Source organism: Marmota monax, unplaced genomic scaffold (genome assembly GCF_021218885.2).
Source record: "Marmota monax isolate L192 unplaced genomic scaffold, Marmota_monax_Labrador192_F-V1.1 WCK01_AAM20220418_F8-fsc00022, whole genome shotgun sequence".
Taxonomy (NCBI): Eukaryota; Metazoa; Chordata; class Mammalia; order Rodentia; family Sciuridae; genus Marmota; species Marmota monax.
Genome location: NW_026695215.1, coordinates 5,354,457 through 5,374,582, shown reverse-complemented (window position 1 = coordinate 5,374,582; position 20,126 = coordinate 5,354,457). Strand labels below are relative to the sequence as shown.

General features: G+C 44.0%; 1 protein-coding gene across 5 annotated transcripts in view; it reads right to left on the bottom strand.

Moving 5' to 3' along the window:
- Lekr1 (leucine, glutamate and lysine rich 1) overlaps positions 1-20,126 on the bottom strand; it is a 169,511-nt gene that overhangs the window by 14,576 nt on the left and 134,809 nt on the right. The window contains exon 13 of one of the 5 annotated variants that reach the window (XM_058574973.1): positions 14,305-14,434. The exons of the other annotated variants lie outside the window; for them this stretch is intronic. Coding sequence (XP_058430956.1) covers positions 14,327-14,434 — 108 coding nt within the window. The 3' untranslated portion in view covers positions 14,305-14,326. The remainder of the gene's footprint in view (positions 1-14,304; positions 14,435-20,126) is intronic. 5 annotated transcript variants of the gene reach the window in all.

Genomic DNA, 20,126 nt, shown 5'->3' with positions numbered 1-20,126 from the left:
ATAAAATTGCTTGGATTTTAAGTCAAAAGAATAAAATCTATCAGCTATAGTATTTAAACAATAAAATCAGTTATTTATATGATACTTTCTTAATGAATTTTAAATTTAGATAATTTGCCATTCTATAAGGTAGTATCCCAAAATAAAGAACACTATCTTCTGTTTTTAACTCCACTCAGCAATCATTTATCAAGTTACTAGAAGTCGTAGTGGATACAGTCTATATCAGTCAGTTTCATGTTACTGTAACAAAACACTCGAGATAATTAACTTATAAAGAGAAAAGGGTTATTTTTGCTCATGATTCTGAAGGTTTCAATCCAAGATCAGCCTATTGCTTTGGATCTCTAGCAAGGGTGGTACATCACTGTAGCAGTACATAGAGGAGTAAATAGCTGAAGTCATTAGCCAGGAAATAGAAAGGGAGGACCAGTTGAGTCCCACACACCTTCTGAGAGCATCCTCCAATGACCTAAAGACCTTCCACAATGTCCTATCTCCCAAAGGTCCTACCTCCTCCCAATAGTACCAACCCTGGGAACCAAGCCTTTAATACATAGGCCCTAGGAGATATCACCACCCAAACTATAGTACGGTCCTTGTCCTCAAGAAGTTTGCTGCCCGATAAGTTTTTTTGTCCCTTTTTATGTCCCTAAGAGAGTTTGGACACAAGGGTATAAGTTTGGAGCTTAAATAAGGAGACTTTTTAATAGAAAGTTAGAGCTGTCTGGATGACATCTGGAAGAGTTGATTTCACTTGGCAAGGATGCACCCAGCCACATTCAAGCTTGAAATGTGTAGCTGCACTAGACAACAGCAAGTCTCCTTCAAATCCTGAGATTCTACATCTCGAGTTGAGTAGTTACTCATCTTTCACCTCTGGAGTTCATCAAAATTCCTTCAAAGCCCTGGTAAAGATAGGTCTTGTGTCTCCCCAGTATCCCGACATTCACATCTGCAGGATGTTAAAACAGAGGTGGGAAAATAAGCAATTCAAAGTAGTCCTAATAAATGCACAATTAAAATGACTGCACTATAGAATTTATCGACACAGATGAATTTCCAGGAGGTGAGCTTGTTTGTGAATGCAGTCCAGGCATTTCCAAGTCAGACTCTTGGTGAAAAAGATCCTCCCTAGGGGTTGGCTAACTCCCCTGCTGTCAGGGGGACTCACGCAAGAGCAGCAGGGAGAGCAGCAGCTTCCTGGATCAGAGTTTCTGTGATTATGGACAGAAGTCTACTCAACTCCAAATTTGGTAATCAGAATAGAAGAACATGGAGCAATTCCAGATGAGCACAGCAGTTTTCTATAAAATTAGTGGCATGTCTCCGCACTTGCATATAGAATTTACAAATAAATGTGATTCATGTCTTCATGTACTTTCTCAAAATCATGGGCTTAAAAAAAATCATGGGCTAATCACTTGTTTCCAGTTATTGCTCTTTTTTATTTTTGGAAGAACCAGAGACCACTGGTGCATGTGGCTTTACTACCTGGCTTTCACTCACTGTACCTGAAATACTGTTGAAAGGCAGGGAAGGGGTGGACAAGATGAATACGCTGCTGTCAGCTGTCATTTTATTTACTGCTCCCAACACTTACATTTGCCAAAGAAAGGCAATGCAGCTCAGACTGGCTTTGCAACCCCCCGAGAGTACCCCAGATTTGAAGTGGTGGAGCGCTGCCTGGCCCCAGAGCGCTGCTTCACACTGCCTGCAGGGGCTCAAATTAGTTGTCTGATTCATTGTATCAAGCAGGCAGGGTCCACTTTGTTCCCTTGAAGGAATAAATGTAAGACATTTCTTTTTCTTTTGTCCAAGTGTTTGAAACTATGTTGATCTAATTTTTTTTTTTAAGTTGAAAGAGAAACACTCCAGGTGCCTCATGCTTCTTATCTTCTATTGGAACAAGCTGGCAAAACGTGTTCAAGTGTTTACACCGTTGGTAGGACTGAAAATTAGTACAGCTTCTATAGAAACCAGTGTGGAAGTTCCCTGAAAGACTAGGATTGGAACTACCATATGGCCAGCTACGCCGCTCCTTGGTATCCATCCTGAATGACTAAAGTCAGCATTCTGCAGGGATACCTACATTCCCAGGTTTACATCAACACAAATCACAACAGCCAAACTGGTCAATGGATGAATAGATAAGGAAAATGTGGTATATATACACCAAGGAGTTTTATTCAGCCACAAAGAAAAATGAAATTATGTTATTTGCAGGAAAATGGATGGAACTTGAGAACACTATGTTAAGCAAAATAAGCCAAACTCAGAAACTCAAGGGTCATATGTTTTCTCTGAAATAGAAAAAGGAAAGAAAGGTGAGGCAGGAATCTCAGGTAAAATGGAGGGAGATCAGAAGAGTGGAGGAAAAGGACAGGGGAGGGAGGAGGGGCAAAGGGATGTTGGGGAGGGATATTGGCCCAATTATATTGTTACATCGTGTGCATGTATGAATATGTAACAGCAAATGCCACCGTTATGTGCAACTATAATGCACTGACAAAAAGAAAATGGAAAAAATGTGTTGAAGTGATCAGAGTTATGGCTTTTAGTGAGTTAGGATAAAGAAAACCACAAGAAGGAATATATTTTATTAGAATAAATAAAAGAATACTATGGGTAGCAGCAAACGACGAGGTCAGAGAATCGTTGACATGAATGACAGGTGCAATTACATAAGAGGACCGAGGTGGGGGCAGTGATGACAAGAGCTTTCACTTCAAGAAGAGTGAAATTCAGCCAATTTGCTAAAATTAAAGTCTGAAAGGGGAAGGGAACAGTGCCCTAGAAGACATCCAACTGTGAGGCCCATAAAGCTGTCCTAGGCAAGTGACAAGGAGAAAACGGAGAGGTGGAGTGGATGGGCATGTCCCCAGTGGCTGGCACCGCAGGCTGCATGCAGGCCCAGCCAGACCACCCTGCCGCTCCTGCCAGCCCCGGGGGGCTGTCCAGAGGAGCACAGGGTGTGGCTGGGGCAGGGGAGGGCTATCCAGCTCCATGTGGAGTCGCTGCCCTGGAGCTCATCCTTCTTCGAGGCTACTATTCTTGAGAACGAAGGATTAATTCTCTTTCCTCTTGTATTTTCCAAACCAGGAAGACCCTGGAACTGAAAACACCATGAAATCTTACGTGGATCTCATAATACCTTCATCTCCTCTGCTGCTGCCAACACCTCCTCTAAAATTGAGATCACAACTCAGTAGTGTCCAAGAGGCAGTTCAGAGATTATAATTTGTTCAATCACAGGGCAAATAAAATGGAAATAGTCAGATTGGGGGAAGATGGCGGCGAGGGGAGTGCATTACCCCCGTGTGCTGCTTCACTGTGTGGGAGTATGACAAGTCAGGACGGCTAAAGGATATCTTGTTAGGAATTTCCAGCAATAGTGGGGTGCGCCGGAACCTGGAGGAAGGATTTCCATCGCATGAGGATCGGCTACGGGGACTCAAACGCGAGAGGTTTGTCGCACGGAGGGTAACACTGCTTATTCAGCAAATCGCCCCGCGGCTAGAGTCTGCAAGGCGCGCTGGGATAGAGACGCAGGGTTACAGCGCTGCAGTTTCTGCCAGACGCGCAAGCACCGCACTCAGGGCTGAATTCTGGGTTCGAGACGGGGAAGGAAGCGGTCCATCTCGGTTCTCCACACCGGTCAGACCACAGAGGAGGCCAGCAGCCACCATGTTGGTAAACTGACGTCACCACACCTGTTTTTGACTGACCGCAGCTCATTCAGCCATAGAACAGGTAATTTCAGGCTGCAATTCGCCTGCGGCTTGCAGACAGATTGCTAGGGTTCAGCGCCTGGGGGCTTCTTAAAATCTGATCTTATCGGAGTGAACACGGAGCGCGGGGCGGCCGAGTCCCGGCTCCCGGAACCGTCCCGGAACCGCCCTGGCTCCGGGCTGCGGAGCCTGCGGAGGCTGCTTCTTGGACCCTGCTAATATCAGAGCAAACACGAAACACCAAGAAGCCGAATTCCAGCTCCCGGAACTGAGGCCGCGGGGACTGCTTCTTGGAGCTTACACTTATAGGAGCTTACACCGAGCACAGAGCGGCCGAGTTCCGGCTCCCGGAACCGTCCCGGAACCGCCCTGGCTCAGGGCTGCGGAGCCCGCGGAGGCTGCTTCTTGGACCCTGCTACTATCAGAGCATACACCAAACACTAAGCGGCCGAATTCCGGCTCCCGGAACTGAGCCCGCGGGGGCTGCTTCTTGGAGCCTACACTTATAGGAGCTTACACCGAGCACGGAGCGGCCGAGTTCCGGCTCCCGGAACTTCCCTGGACCGGGGCTAGGAGCCCGCGGAAACTGTGTCTCGGTCCGGGTCCTGCTGAGGGCAGGTCAGGACTCACCCATTGCTTGGGTTGCCTGGCAAGGGGAACGAAATGCTGCCATTCGCATAGGATACCAACATGGCAGAGATCTGATGTCAGCAGAAAGCGGTGGAGGAGAGATCTTCATCAATACCAGCGGTGACATAAGCAGTTGGTCTCCTGGTAAGGGGGGTGAGGCTCAGTCACCCGAGTCTCCTCAATTTGTCCTCGAGCCAGAGGGAAGGAGCCGGGCCGCCGCCAGCCCCCGGAGCAGGCCCAGCGGCTCGCCAGCGTGGTGACCGCGTGACCCCAATTGGAGAGGGGGCGGAGCGGAGCCGCCACCCACACCCGCCAGGTGGGCAGACCCACGACCCAGTAGTACATGGGCGTGGTAGGAGGGGCAGGGCAGAGCCGCCCTTCGCGCTTGCAAGGTAAACAGACCTGTGACAGCCTGGCGGGTCAGGCCCAGTGGCCTGCCAGTGTGGTACACACGTCACCCCAACTCGAGTAGGGGCAGAGCAGATCCTTATCCCACGCCCGGATCAGGCCCTGCCGGTGTGGTGGTCACGTGACCCCAATTGGAGTGGGGGTGGAGCGGAACCGCCACCCGTGCCCGCAGGGTGAGCAGACCAGTGATCAACCTGCAGATCAGGCCCAGGGGTCCGCAGGCGTGGTAGGAGGGGCAGGGCAGATCCGCCGCCCGCGCCTTCAAGGTAGGCAGACCTACAACAGACCGGCGGATCAGGCCCAGGAGCCTGCCGGCGGGGTACAAACACCACCCTAATTGGAGTAGTGACAGAGCAGAGTCGCCTCCCTTGCCAGGAACAGACCCAGCATCCTGCAGGCGGGGTAGTCACGACACCCCAATTGGAGTAGGGGCAAAGCAGAGCCTCCACTCGTGCCCGAAAGGTGGGCAGATCTGCGACCGACCAGCGGGACAGGCCCAGTGGCCTGCTGGTACGACAGACACGTCACCCCAATTGGAGTAGGGGCAGAACAGAGCCGCCACCAGCTCCCAGAACAGGCCCAGTGACCTGCCGGCGTGGTAGCCACGACACCCCAATTGGAATAAGGAGAGAGCAGAGCCGCCGCCCACACCTGCAGGAAAGATACGCAAGCAGTATGAAAAGACAAGGAAAGAAAGGACCACAAGCAATGCAGGTCAACGCAACTTTAGAAGAGGTAACAGCTGCAGCAGATGGAATGTCAGATAAAGAATTCAGGATATACATGCTTCAGATGATCTGGAGTATCAAGGAAGACATTAAACAGCAAAATCAGACAATGAAAGATCACTTCGACAACGAATTACGCAAACAAATCCAGGAAGCAAAGGATCAACTATACAGGGAGATAGAGGTTATAAAAAACAAGCAATCAGAAATCCTAGAAATGCAGGAAGCAATAAACCAACTTAAAAACTCAATGGAGAATACTACCAACAGAGTAGAACACTTAGAAGATAGAACATCAGACAATGAAGACAAAGTATTTCAACTGGAAAAGAACATAGACAGCTCAGCAAGACTGTTAAGAAACCATGAGCAGAACATCCAAGAAATATGGGATAACATGAAGAGACCAAACTTAAGAGTCATTGGGATACAGGAAGGTACAGAGCTCCAAACCAAAGGAATGAGCAGTCTATTCAATGAAATAATACAAGAAAACTTCCCAGACTTGAAGAATGAGACAGAATCCCAAATCCTAGAAGCCTACAGGACGCCGAATGTGCAAAATCATAAGAGATCCACACCTAGACACATTATAATGAAGATGCCCAACATACAGAATAAGGAGAGAATTTTAAAAGCTACAAGAGAAAGGAAGCAGATTACATTTAGGGGCAAGCCAATCAGGATAACAGCTGATCTTTCAACACAGACTCTGAAAGCTAGAAGATCCTGGAATAACATATTTCAAACACTGAAAGATAATGGGTTCCAACCAAGAATTGTGTATCCAGCGAAATTAAGCTTCAGGATGGAGAATGAAATTAAAACCTTCCACGATAAACAAAAGTTTAAAGAATTCGCAGCTAGAAAACCATCTCTTCAAAACATCCTAGCCAAAGTATTACAGGAAGAGGAAATGGAAAATAACAATGAAAACCAACAGTGGGAGGTAGGACAGTAAAGGGGGGGGGGAAACAATCAAAGAGGAAAACAAACAATGTTTAGTAACAGAAATAAACAAATATGGCTGGAAGAACAACCCATATCTCAATAATAACCCTAAATGTTAATGGCTTAAACTCACCAATTAAGAGACACAGGCTAGTAGAATGGATCACAAAACAAGACCCAACAATATGCTGCCTACAGGAGACGCATTTGATAGGAAAAGACATACATAGGCTGAAGGTGAAAGGTTGGGAAAAATCATATCACTCATATGGACTTCGGAAACAAGCAGGCGTGTCCATACTCATATCAAATAAAATAGATTTCAAGCCAAAGTTAATCAAAAGAGATAAAGAGGGACACTACATACTGCTTAAGGGAACCATACACCAACAAGACATAACAATCATAAATATTTATGCCCCAAACAATGGTGCAGCTATGTTCGTCAAACAAACTCTTCTCAAGTTCAAGAGTCTAATAGACCACCACACCATAATCATGGGAGACTTCAACACACCTCTCTCGCCACTGGACAGATCTTCCAAACAAAAGTTGAATAAGGAAACTATAGAACTCAATAACACTATTAATAACCTAGACCTAATTGACATATATAGAGTATACCACCCAACATCAAGCAGTTACACTTTTTTCTCAGCAGCACATGGATCCTTCTCAAAAATAGATCATATATTATGTCACAGGGCAACTCTTAGACAATATAAAGGAGTAGAGATATTACCATGCATCTTATCTGATCATAATGGAATGAAACTGAAAATCAACGATAAAAGAAGGAAGGAAAAAGCATACATCAATTGGAGAATGAACAATAGGTTACTGAATGATCAATGGGTTATAGAAGACATCAAGGAGGAAATTAAAAAATTCTTAGAGATAAATGAAAACACAGACACAACATATCGGAATCTATGGGACACATTGAAAGCAGTTCTAAGAGGAAAATTCATTGCTTGGAGTTCATTCCTTAAAAAAAGAAAAAACCAACAAATAAATGATCTCATACTTCATCTCAAAATCCTTGAAAAAGAAGAGCAAAACAACAGCAAAAGAAGTAGAAGGCAAGAAATAATTAAAATCAGAGCTGAAATTAATGAAATCGAAACAAAAGAAACAATTGAAAAAATTGACAAAACTAAAAGTTGGTTCTTTGAAAAAATAAACAAAATCGACAGACCCTTAGCGATGCTAGTGAAGAGAAGAAGAGAGAGAACTCAAATTACTAGCATACGGGATGAAAAAGGCAATATCACAACAGACACTTCAGAAATACAGAAGATAATAAAAACTATTTTGAATCCTTATACTCCAATAAATTAGAAGATAGTGAAGGCATAGATAAATTTCTTAAGTCATATGATCTGCCCAGATTGAGTCAGGAGGATATAGAAAACCTAAACAGACCAATATCAATTGAGGAGATAGAAGAAACCATCAAAAGACTACCAACTAAGAAAAGCCCAGGTCCCGATGGGTATACAGCAGAATTTTACAAAACCTTTAAAGAAGAACTAATACCAATACTTTTCAAGCTACTTCAGGAAATAGAAAAGGAGGGAGAACTTCCAAATTCATTCTATGAGGCCAACATCACCCTGATACCTAAACCAGACAAAGACACTTCAAAGAAAGAAAACTACAGACCAATATCTCTAATGAACCTAGATGCAAAAATCCTCAATAAAATTCTGGCGAATCGGATACAAAAACATATAAAAAAAATTGTACACCATGATCAAGTAGGATTCATCCCTGGGATGCAAGGCTGGTTCAATATACGGAAATCAATAAATGTTATTCACCACATCAATAGACTTAAAAATAAGAACCATATGATCATCTCGATAGATGCGGAAAAAGCATTTGACAAAGTACAGCATCCCTTTATGTTCAAAACTCTAGAAAAACTAGGGATAACAGGAACATACCTCAATATTGTAAAAGCAATCTATGCTAAGCCTCAGGCTAGCATTATTCTGAATGGAGAAAAACTGAAGGCATTCCCTCTAAAATCTGGAACAAGACAGGGATGCCCTCTCTCTCCACTTCTCTTCAACATAGTTCTCGAAACACTGGCCAGAGCAATTAGACAGACGAAAGAAATTAAAGGCATAAAAATAGGAAAAGAAGAAATTAAATTATCACTATTTGCAGATGATATGATTCTATATCTAGCAGACCCAAAAGGCTCTACAAAGAAACTATTAGAGCTAATAAATGAATTCAGCAAAGTGGCAGGATTTAAAATCAACACGCATAAATCAAAGGCATTCCTGTATATCAGCGACAAATCCTCTGAAATGGAAATGAGGACAACCACTCCATTCAAAATATCTTCAAAAAAAATAAAATACTTGGGAATCAACCTAACAAAAGAGGTGAAAGACTTATACAATGAAAACTACAGAACCCTAAAGAGAGAAATAGAAGAAGATCTTAGAAGATGGAAAAATATACCCTGTTCATGGATAGGCAGAACTAACATCATCAAAATGGCGATATTACCAAAAGTTCTCTATAGGTTTAATGCAATGCCAATCAAAATCCCAATGGCATTTCTTGTAGAAATAGAGAAAGCAATCATGAAATTCATATGGAAAAATAAAAGACCCAGAATAGCAAAAACAATGCTAAGCAAGAAGTGTGAATCAGGCGGTATAGCGATACCAGACTTCAAACTATACTACAGAGCAATAGTAACAAAAACAGCATGGTACTGGTACCAAAACAGGCGTGTGGACCAATGGTACAGAATAGAGGACACAGAAACCAATCCACAAAATTACAACTATCTTATATTTGATAAAGGGGCTAAAAGCATGCAATGGAGGAAGGATAGCATCTTCAACAAATGGTGCTGGGAAAACTGGAAATCCATATGCAACAAAATGAAACTGAATCCCTTTCTCTCGCCATGCACAAAAGTGAATTCAAAATGGATCAAGGAACTTGATATCAAATCAGAGACGCGCCGTCTGATAGAAGAAAAAGTTGGCTACGATCTACAGTCGGTGGGGTCGGGCTCCAAATTCCTCAATAGGACACCCATAGCACAAAAGTTAATAACTAGAATCAACAAATGGGACTTACTCAAACTAAGAAGTTTTCTCTCAGCAAAAGAAACAATAAGAGAGGTAAATAGGGAGCCTACATCCTGGGAACAAATCTTTACTCCTCACACTTCAGATAGAGCCCTAATATCCAGAGTATACAAAGAACTCAAAAAATTAGACAATAAGAGAACAAACAACCCAATCAACAAATGGGCCAAGGACCTGAACAGACACTTCTCAGAGGAGGACATGCAGTCAATCAACAAGTACATGAAAAAATGCTCAACATCTCTAGCTGTCAGAGAAATGCAAATCAAAACCACCCTAAGATACCATCTCACTCCAGTAAGATTGGCAGCCATTAGGAAGTCAAACAACAACAAGTGCTGGCGAGGATGTGGGGAAAAGGGTACACTTGTACATTGCTGGTGGGACTGCAGATTGGTGCAGCCAATTTGGAAAGCAGTATGGAGATTTCTTGGAAAGCTGGGAATGGAGCCACCATTTGACCCAGCTATTCCCCTTCTTGGTCTATTCCCTAAAGACCTAAAAAGAGCATGCTACAGGGACACTGCTACATCGATGTTCATAGCAGCACAGTTCACAATAGCAAGACTGTGGAACCAACCTAGATGCCCTTCAATAGACGAATGGATAAAAAAAATGTGGCATTTATACACAATGGAGTATTACTCTGCATTAAAAAATGACAAAATCATAGAATTTACAGGGAAATGGATGGCATTAGAGCAGATTATGCTAAGTGAAGCTAGCCAATCCCTAAAAAACAAATGCCAAATGTCTTCTTTGATATAAGGAAAGTAACTAAGAACAGAGTAGGGACGAAGAACAGGAGAAGAAGATTAACATTTAACAGGGATGAGAGGTGGGAGGGAAAGGGAGAGAGAAGGTAAATTGCACGGTAATGGAAGGAGACCCTCAGGGTTATACAGTGGAGGGGGTAGAGAGAGAGGAGGGGAGGGGAGGGGAGAGGTGGGGAGGGGGGAGGGTGGATGATGGGAAAGGCAGTGGAGCACAACAGACACTAGTATGGCAATTTGTAAATCAATGGATGTGTAACTGATGTGAATCTGCAATCTGTGTATGGGGTGAAGGTGGGAGTTCATAACCCACTAGAATCAAAGTGTGGAATATGATATGTCAAGAAATTTGTAATGTTTTGAACAACCCACAATAAAAAATTAAAAAAAAAAAAAAAAATGGAAATAGAGCACTTACAAGTTTAGGAGATTGCTGTTTCAAGAGTGGAGTGACAGGGTGGGACAACAGGACATGTGGATATGGCCAGAGTCAGTGACACATCAATGGAAAATTCCATCATCCAGGAAAATATTCATCACTGTGGTTAGATTTTTTTTTTCTGCAATTTAGGCAGGAGGAAGGCTGGTGCAGCATTTTAATTCGTGTTTTCACCAACAACGTCAGAAACCATGTTCGATAGAATATATTCCGTAAAACTGAAAGCTGGCTGGGTGCGGTAGAGCACGCCTGTAATCCCAGCAGCTCAGGAGGCTGAGGCAGGAGGATCATGAGTTCAAAGCCAGCCTCAGAACTCAGCAAGACCCTGTCTCTAAATAAAATATAAAAAAGGCTGAGGGTTAAGTGTCCCGGGTTCAATCTCAGTACCAAAAACGAAACAAAAGAACCCTGAGAACTGCAGGCCCCGTAAGAACCACAGGGCGGCCGCCACACTCTGTGTGTTCTCGAGAAAGCTGTCTGGTCATGTTTTACCACAGCAAGGCCAAAGCATGTGGCTGGGGTGCAGCTGAATCCCGAAGTGGAAGTGAGAGGGGGGCTTAGGCCAGGTGAAGGCCAGCGGTCTCCAGGCATAGTGGGCAGTAGGTGCCAATGCTGGGTGAGAGGCACACCTTGCGGTGAAGCATGGCTCAGTGTGACTTGGGCAAGCGCACACAGCAAGGCCAGGCCAGGCCAGAGGCAGGGAGCAGCCAACAGGCCAGGTCCTGAAGGGACTCGGCAAACTGTTAACCCCAGAGCCGTGACTTTGTCCCGAAGGTCACGTGCAGTCAGGGAGAGGCTGACATCAAACAGGGGCTGGCAAGGTCCACCTGCGTGGAAGGAAGACCCCTGCCAGCTCTCTGGGAAACAGCCTGAGAGGCGCAGGGTGGGAGGCAGGGACGCAGGAGCTGCAGGTTCTTGTGCAGAGGTTCCTTCCCAAGAGACCCTGGATTAGGGTGGTCTAGGGGAGAGCAAGATTCCTGGGTCCTTAGACTCTGCTGATCGGTGGCCAGCATAATTGACAGATACCGTGGCAACATTTCCAGATAAAGGCTATGATGAGCTTAAAATATGGCTTAATTGCACTCCCTCTGAGTAGGTAAATGTCAAGATGAAAATATAAATTAGCTCACCATCTGTTTTAAATTTCTAATATTAAAAAATGGCCAATCTCCCCCACTCTTGGCGGTGAAAGAGTAGTTTATTTTTATGTTTGTTTTCATTTTTATCCTTAGAGACAGCTGGGTTTCTTTCTATTCCAAACACAGTGGAAGAGGCACGAGAAGGCTTAGTGGGGTAACTTGATCATCCTGAAGGTGAGACTCCTGTTTGTGGTGTTCCAGAATCAGCTGTGCTGGGCATGAACTGGGGGGAGCAGGCCAGGAAAGCAAGTCCTGGGAGAAGAATAAGCACAGGCGCTGGCAACGTTCACGCTTTACCCAGCGAAGTTCAGGTCCGTCATGGAACCACCAGGGCATGTAGTGTCCACCCACTCTAACTAGACAGGCCTCAGGGCAGTGGGTGGCCGCCCACTGGGCAGGGGCTGAGGTGAAGGAAAATGTGTGGAAAGGTGTGGAAACCAGAAAGACAAGTGGGAGTTGGCAAAGCTGTGCCCTGATCCCATTCAAAGGCTTCTGTTCAACCACTGTGGTCAGCCCAAGAAGGAGAAAGGCTGCGGAAGTGGCCTTCTGGTGAGGCAGGAATGAGAATCTGAAGAAACTCCCAGGAAAGAAGCAAGATGGATGTCAAGCAGGTGGTTGTTGGAATTATATTTCCATGCTGCAAACAACAAAACCAACCATAGCCAACACACACGCTTCAACACTGTAGAAACTGGGGACAAGGATCCCTCAGCTGATGCATCTCAGCAGAGCTTCAGGATTGGGAGGAAAAGCCCATGAAGATAAGAGTATTCAGGATTTACTTTTCTAAGTCAACAGTGCAACTTTAATCAGGATTTAATTAGTATTGTTGGGCACAGTTCTACACACCTGTAATCCCAGGGATTTGGGAGGTTAAGGCAGGAGGATCACAAGTTCCTGGCCAACCTCAACAAATTAGTGAGGCTCTCAGCAACTTAGTGAGACCCTATTTCAAAATTAAAAATAAAAAAGGAAGGAGATGTAACTCAGTGGTAAAGTGCCTCTGGTTCAATCTCCTGTGTGTGTGTGTGTGTATAAAAATAGATTGATTTAATTAGTATTAATTAAGCAAGACAAACACAACTCATCCACATTTCTTCCCATCTGTCAATGTCCAGACATATCCCTCTTCACAGGTGGTGACTCTGTCTGGGCCCCCTGTGCCTGTGCCCCAAGGCTAAGGCTCCCAGGTCCCCAGCTCACTACCCTCCCTTCTGCCTGCCAGGCTGATCCTGTTCCTGCTCCTACCAGGCCAGAGGCTAGAGAATGTCCTTATTCTCTCACACTTTGGGGGAGCACTGGTGGCTGGCTATTTTTATTATGTCCAGAAGTTGAGAACATTTGATTGTTGATTTACTAACTGGTATAGTCTCTGTCTCATAGACAGAACCACCAGAGAAACATGCACCATTTTCTCCATTCTGGTTAAACATGCAAGTACAGTAAATGCATGCCCTAAAAACCAAGGAGGCCTCTCTTGAAAATTAAGCCTTTTGTGTTTGCAAATGCCACAAATTCTTAAGCGTTAATCTTTTATGGTTTATAGAAATCTATCCTTGCCAGGTTTATTCATAAACTTTTCTAAACAAAAGAGATTTCTTAAAAAGAAAAAACAAAACAGATTTTCCATTTAGAAAATAAGTAAAAACACCAAAAAGTTTAAAATCATCCACGATTCCAACATTTTTAAAAAGTCTATAAGAAGTGAAAGCCCTACCCATTCCACCTTATCCCCCAGAGGGAACTGCTGTGACAGTGTGCAGACAGAGCCTTCTTGTCTTCTCTCTCTGTGTCTGTAACGCCATAGAGATAACTAACACTCCACTTATTTGTTTTGTAAACAAAAAGCCAGATCCAGAATGCCAAGAGTTGATCAGGCAAACAGCATAAAGAACAAATAAAAATCGAGGCCATGATGAGCACAAATGCAGGGCTATACTCCTTGAGCCACAATTCTGACATCCAGAAACTCTGCAAAGAAAAATTTTGTAACTCATTATTCTCGTTGGTACAATCTGAGTGGATGAACAGGAAGCTAGCTAGTTCTTCTTGATGACATTAAGTGTGAACCCTCGGATGTCTCACTGTGGAAATGCTGATATCACTGCAGGGGAGGGCTGCTCCAGATCTCTGGGGGCGTCTGCACTCTGCTAACTTTTTGAGACTCAGAATCATTTTAATTCCTTACCTGTTTGAACCTTAGACTTTCAGATAAGAGTGTGGACTGGCATAAGCTGTGTGCTCCCTTCTTTAGATAATTTCTTTCCCAGGGGGTCCTTAGAGTCTTTCCCTGGTTGTCCGCCTGCCTCTGTCGCCATTGCTGACTCTCCTTTTAATAGCCTTTAAAAGGTGGAACGCCTGTTCCCAACCCTCTCTCCATTACCTCATTCCCTGGGTGATCTCACTCATTCCCAAGCATCAGCTACTGACTCGGTATCTTCTGTGGACGTGGAGCCTCTGGGACGCCTCCATGGCTGATGCAGCAGGCATGCGAACGCCAGCATGTCCCCATGCTGGAAGACATCATGAGACAGCTATCTTATGGCTGCTTGGCTGTGAACGTTATCTGAAGATGAGGGTTTGGCCTCTCATTCCAATCCTAGCCTCACACAACCTCCTCTCCATCCTCACTTCGTATTTCCACCACAGCTGCTGCCGTCCATGTTGGTTCATGTGGTCCTAGTGTCTGATATCATGCACACCTGAGCCAGAGGGGGTGCGTCTGCCTGCATCCCCTTTCCAGCACTTTCCTCCCAGGGCTCCCATCTCATTGTTTATCTACATGTTTTCTAGGTGTTGAGTACTAATTTTTATTTTTAATCAAACTCACACAGATACAAACATCCTCCCCAAATACTCAAGTACTCCATACCAGCTTTGCTCTGCTCTTGGAGATAATTCTAATACTCTCCCCCTACCCCCCCCCCCCCACTCCTGCTCTGCATAGCCGGGTTGTGCTAGAAATCCACTGTGCAGCTGTACCCTCCTCCTAAGGTCCCTTCTACCTCCCAGCTTGACCCTGATTTCCTGATCCCTACATTTCTCCTTTCTTAGTGACTACCTCACTGCAGTGTCACATTTCCTCTAGCAGCTTCCTGAAAAGGCTGCAAGGGAAGATCATTCATGAAGACCCCACTGTCTGGAAATACCCTTATTTGACACTTAGGCTTACTTGATAGTTTAGCAGGATAAGGAATTCTAGGCTGCAAGTTCTTTCCTTCAGAATCTGGAAGGCATTTTCTTTTATTTTCTACTGTGGTTGTTAAGGATTCTTATGCCATTTTGACCCTTGATCCTTTTAAAGTGACCTGCTCCCCATCTCTGAAGATTCTAAGTACTTGTGTTTCTCAACATAGCTTAGGGCACTGACATTTCATGACAAATGTCCTTGGGAGGCTGTGCTATGCACTCTCTGTTCTTGGCTATGTTCTTGAAATTAACTTCTGGGTAGTTTCCTTCTCTCCACTTCCTCTGTGCTCTCTTTCTGAATTCCTACAAGTGGGTGATTAGATGTTCTGGCTCAGTTTCCTAATTTTATTTTCTTCTATGTCTGCTTTTTTTTCCCTGCTACTTTCTGGAAGACTTTTTTTTTTTTTTAAAATCTTCATTATCTAGCCCAAATATTTCTTTTCTTTCTTTTTTTTACTTTGGCTTTTATATTTTAATAATTATTCTTGTTCTTTTTTCATAGCTTCTTGTTCACATTTAATGATACAACAGTATCCCTTTTCTGAGGACATTTGCTATGGTTTGTATGTGGTTTGAGTGTGTCCCCCAAGGCTTCATGCATTGAAATTTAATCCCCATTGTAAGATATAAAGGGATGAAATTTAATTCAACTCTGATGTTTAGAGGCAGGGCCTTTGGGAGTAATAATGTTTGATATGGAAAATGACAAACTCCAAAACAGTGTGGCTCAGGCAGAGGGAGTGAGGAAGAAGGCAGCACACTGACAACACTGATGCTGTCCCAAGACATTCTTTTTCCAGTGACAAGACAAACCCTGGGGAGGGCATATCCACTAAAGCCTAGACTGGCAGTCTCTGGGAAGAAGCCCAAGCGTTGATTCTTCCCAAAATAAGTCCTTTCCCAGTGACAGTGCAATGAGACCCTGGAGGGAAAGAGATAAATACTGAACACTGATCCCAGACCCTCCATCTGGTCAACTGACTGCTGACCCCAGATCTTCTATTAGACATGCTCTGTCAATGATTAAGTTACCTCTCAGTATAACCTATATAAGCACAAACTGCCCTTTGGCCAGTGGCTCTTTTTCCACAAGGAAAGTGGGTCCATCAGAGGTGTGACTCCATTCCTGAATAAAAGCTGTGCTGATCCATGAAGTTTGTGTGTGGCCCATCCTTTAGTTCTAACAAATAAAATTAGATAAGGTCATTAGGGTAAAGCCCTTGTGATTGAATCCTGGTGGCTTTATATGAAGAGGAAGTGCGAGCAGAACACACACACACACACACACACACACACACATGTGCAATCCCACACATATTCTGTTTCTTCCCATGTGAAGTCCTGTGCTATCTCAGGACTCTGCCAGAAAAAATGCCATCAATAGATATGACATTTGGCCTTAAGCAACCAGATCATGAGCCAAAATAGACTTTTTTTAAAATGATTTACCCAGTTTGTGGTGTTGTGTTATAACACCACATTATATCTTTTTCCTGAAGCACTCTTCTGACCCATGTGTGGTTTTATATTTGTTACTTCTAAGTTCTTCTTCATTTTTCCCCCTTATTTGTTCATTTCTGGTTTCTGTCCTTCATAGTACATATATTTCTCAAATACTTGGAGATCTTTGGCTGTTTATGCTGAAAATCGGGTTCCCAGATGTTACTTGGAGCTCCATGTGCATGGATAGGGCTTACTGGCTGGTACACCCGAGACTAGGTAGACTGCACATGGACCTGGACATTTCATGGGCCCCCTCATGGTCAGAATACACAGATATCTTCTTTTGAGGCAGCTCATTTCCCTGGAAAGGGCTCTTCCAACTTCTTGCCTACTGATGAATAAACCTGCTGGCCAGTGTTCTGGGAGTTGAGTGTGTGATGGGAATGGGAGTTCTCCCATTTAACAAGCAGATTCCCTCCAGCTCCTGTTTCACCCCACACTCTGCTGTCTTGTATGCTCAGGTCCAGTGCTTCTCCCATCCAATTTTACTAGAGAATGAACCTCTAGTATTCTGCAGGCTGCATGGAGACTGGGGAAGCCACCTCAAGATCTACTTGCTCCCTTTACAATCTTGCAAGCTCTCCTGCTTTCAGCTTCTCTCTTCTGTCCCTCTTTCAGAGGTATCTGGTGTCTCCAATTCCTGAGTCTCCAGTGTTATCACTCACTTAGGTCTGCTCCATTTGATCCCCTGGCCTTATCACCATAGACATTAGGGTCTCAATAGTCTATAGACTCCTAAGTCAGTGGTCTGTAGCCACCTCTTAGCCATTTGCTTTCCATTTTCCAAAATTTTGTCAACATCTTTTTTTTTTCCTTTTTTTTTTAACCTCTGATTGAATCCAGAGAACTTTACCACTGAGCTGCATCCCTAGCCCTTTTTGCTTTTTATTTTGAGACAGGGTCTCACTAAGTTGGTGAGGCTGGCCTCGGATTCTCAATCTCCCTGCTGCAGCCTCCAGAGTTGCTGTGACCACAGGTGTGTGCCCCCAGGTCCAGCAGCATCTTTTCCACCTGGCATCTACTCCTCTTTTTCTCTTTGCCCTTGTGGATTAATCACTTTTTATTATTTTCCCCCCATTTCTGTGGCAGCAAAATGGAAGTAGAGATTCAATTCTCCATGTTTAACCAAGAGGATTATTTTCTGAATATCTTTCATCATGGATGGGCTATAGGAATCGCAGAATTTAAAATTCCTGCTCCTTTCTGCGCCTTATCTACAGTCTTAACAAAAATGCTGAGCCCTCTGCACTGGTTTTCCTTTGGTTCTCTTACGTGAGCTTTTTAGATTTTTTTTCCTCAATTTGCCATGTTCTTTCTCTGGCTTACAATAAGGCCATAACCACGAGACCATATTCTCTTGATAAAATTTACATGGAACTAGCATGAAGGCAGACTGATCCCTGGAAGCGTGTGCCCATTTTTAACTTGGCTTTGATGACAACTTGCTATTCTTTAACATATTGACTTTCTCTTCTCAACTTCCTTTTCTTTTTTGTTTTTGAAGTTTCAAAGTTTTAATGTATGTGTCTATTCCCCAGCAAGAATTTTTAGGGGCTCTTGTTCACAGTTACATTTCCAGTACAGTTTTACTTTCCATTTTCTCTCTGCTTATGGCCTGTACCCTTTCTCTTGCTATACTCTATGCTGCTATTGTGGCTTCAATAATCCCTGATCTACTTAGGGAGGCTTGTCTTGCCCTTCAGAGGCTAGCCTGGAGAACTTGTCTTCATACAATTAAAAGCAAAGTCTGCCCCTTCTTTGGCCACTTGGAAGAGAATAGGGCTTTCTTCCTTTTATTCGAGCCTCTTATTAGACCATTAATTCTTCATGCTAATGGGAATTTATTCTTCACTTAAATGCAGCTTCATTTCTCTAGAATCCAAGAAATTTAAGTGTCTGGAATGTATGATCAAAAAAGAAAATAGTACTTTTCACTTTAATGCTTCTATTCACAGCTTCTATGCTTTCTGGCTCATAAATCCTGTTACTTTTATTGGCCCATTCCCTATTTTCATAAGCATATTCTGGATTTTGGTATGCTTAGCTAGAGAATAGCCTTATTTATTTACACTTCAGTTTTCATTATTTACTTTAGGGGTGACACTTTAGTAGCTTCCAATGGAAGATCTAGTCTACCCTCTCCTCCCATAGCTGCCCCATGCTCATCTTTTATTAGCTTTCTTTATTCTAGAGATGATCCTTTTCTCCTCTCTAGTGATGATCAATGACCATTTATATACCAACCCACTATGTTCTTTTAACAGTCAGTATGTATTTTAAATGAAACCTCATTTCTAAGTGGCTTTCTTTTGTAACTAAAGAGCAAGACAGGTCCAGATATAGCTTCTTTTGTGTGATAGCAAAATCTCTTTGTTTTCAATCTGATTTCTTTTGCTAAAATCACTTCCAGAGGGCCTTTGGTTGGAAGCCATTAAAATGGCCCCAGAGGTTTCTGCAGTCTTGATGGTCAAATTTGTGCGCTTGCTTCACCTTGAGTGTGGGCTGGGCTCATTGCCTCATAGTGGGGGCAGTGGGATAGCACTTCGGAGACTTGGTCATACAAGGACTGCGGCTCTTGTCTTGGCACCCTTCTCTCCTCTGCCTCCTCACCCCAAGGGAGCCAGTGGATGCACTGGTCTAAGGAGCTACCTGTGGCAAGGGCTTACGAGGGCTTCTGGCCAACAGCTAGAGGTTCTCAGGTCAATAGCCTGTGAGGAAGAAAATCCTGTGCATAATCATCCAAGTGGGCTGGAGGCCATAGCTCTGCCCACCCACCACCACCCTAGCTGGAGGCCAGGCCTCCCCCAGCTAGGTCTTCAGGTAAGACTGCACACCTCTGGGTTCACTGATACCATGTGGTCTGGTGAGACCCTCAGAAATGATAATTTTGTAGTTTGAAACTGCTGAATTGGAGATAATTTGTCACATAGCAATACATAATAAATACAGGCTCTTAAGGCAAATTACCTAGCTTTTCGCCTGTTTTTCATAGCTAAATTTGTTTAGATTGTTCTCTCCTCTAGAGAGAATTTAATTACTCATGAAAGTTTTTCTTTAAATTCTTTGAAGGCCGGAAATGCAGACATCAGTTTTATTCCGAATTATGTCACCAGTGCTCACTTAGCATGGTGCCTTGCACCCAGAGGAAAATTCATATTTTCTGAATTTGACACTTTCATCTCTTTCTACCTGTCCTGATTAAGTTACTCCTCCTTCCTGTATCACAGTTTCTCTTGGGACTCAGACCCCTAACTCATTGCCTCCACTTCTCGCCCCTCTGACCTGCTGCCTCGCCTCTGGAACTGCCACACTGCTGTCTGGCATGTCAGTTCCCTGGTGGCACTCAGTCCACTCTGCTGTCCTCCTCTCCTCCCTGGCTTGGGAGAGGCTCCCTTGCTGGGGAGGTAAGACAATCCCCTGATTCCCTCACCATCCAGAGGAGTAAGAGCATGCAAATTGGTTTTTGTTTGTTTTTCCTTTTAAAAGTAGTAAGTAGGTAGATAGTTGAGGCCA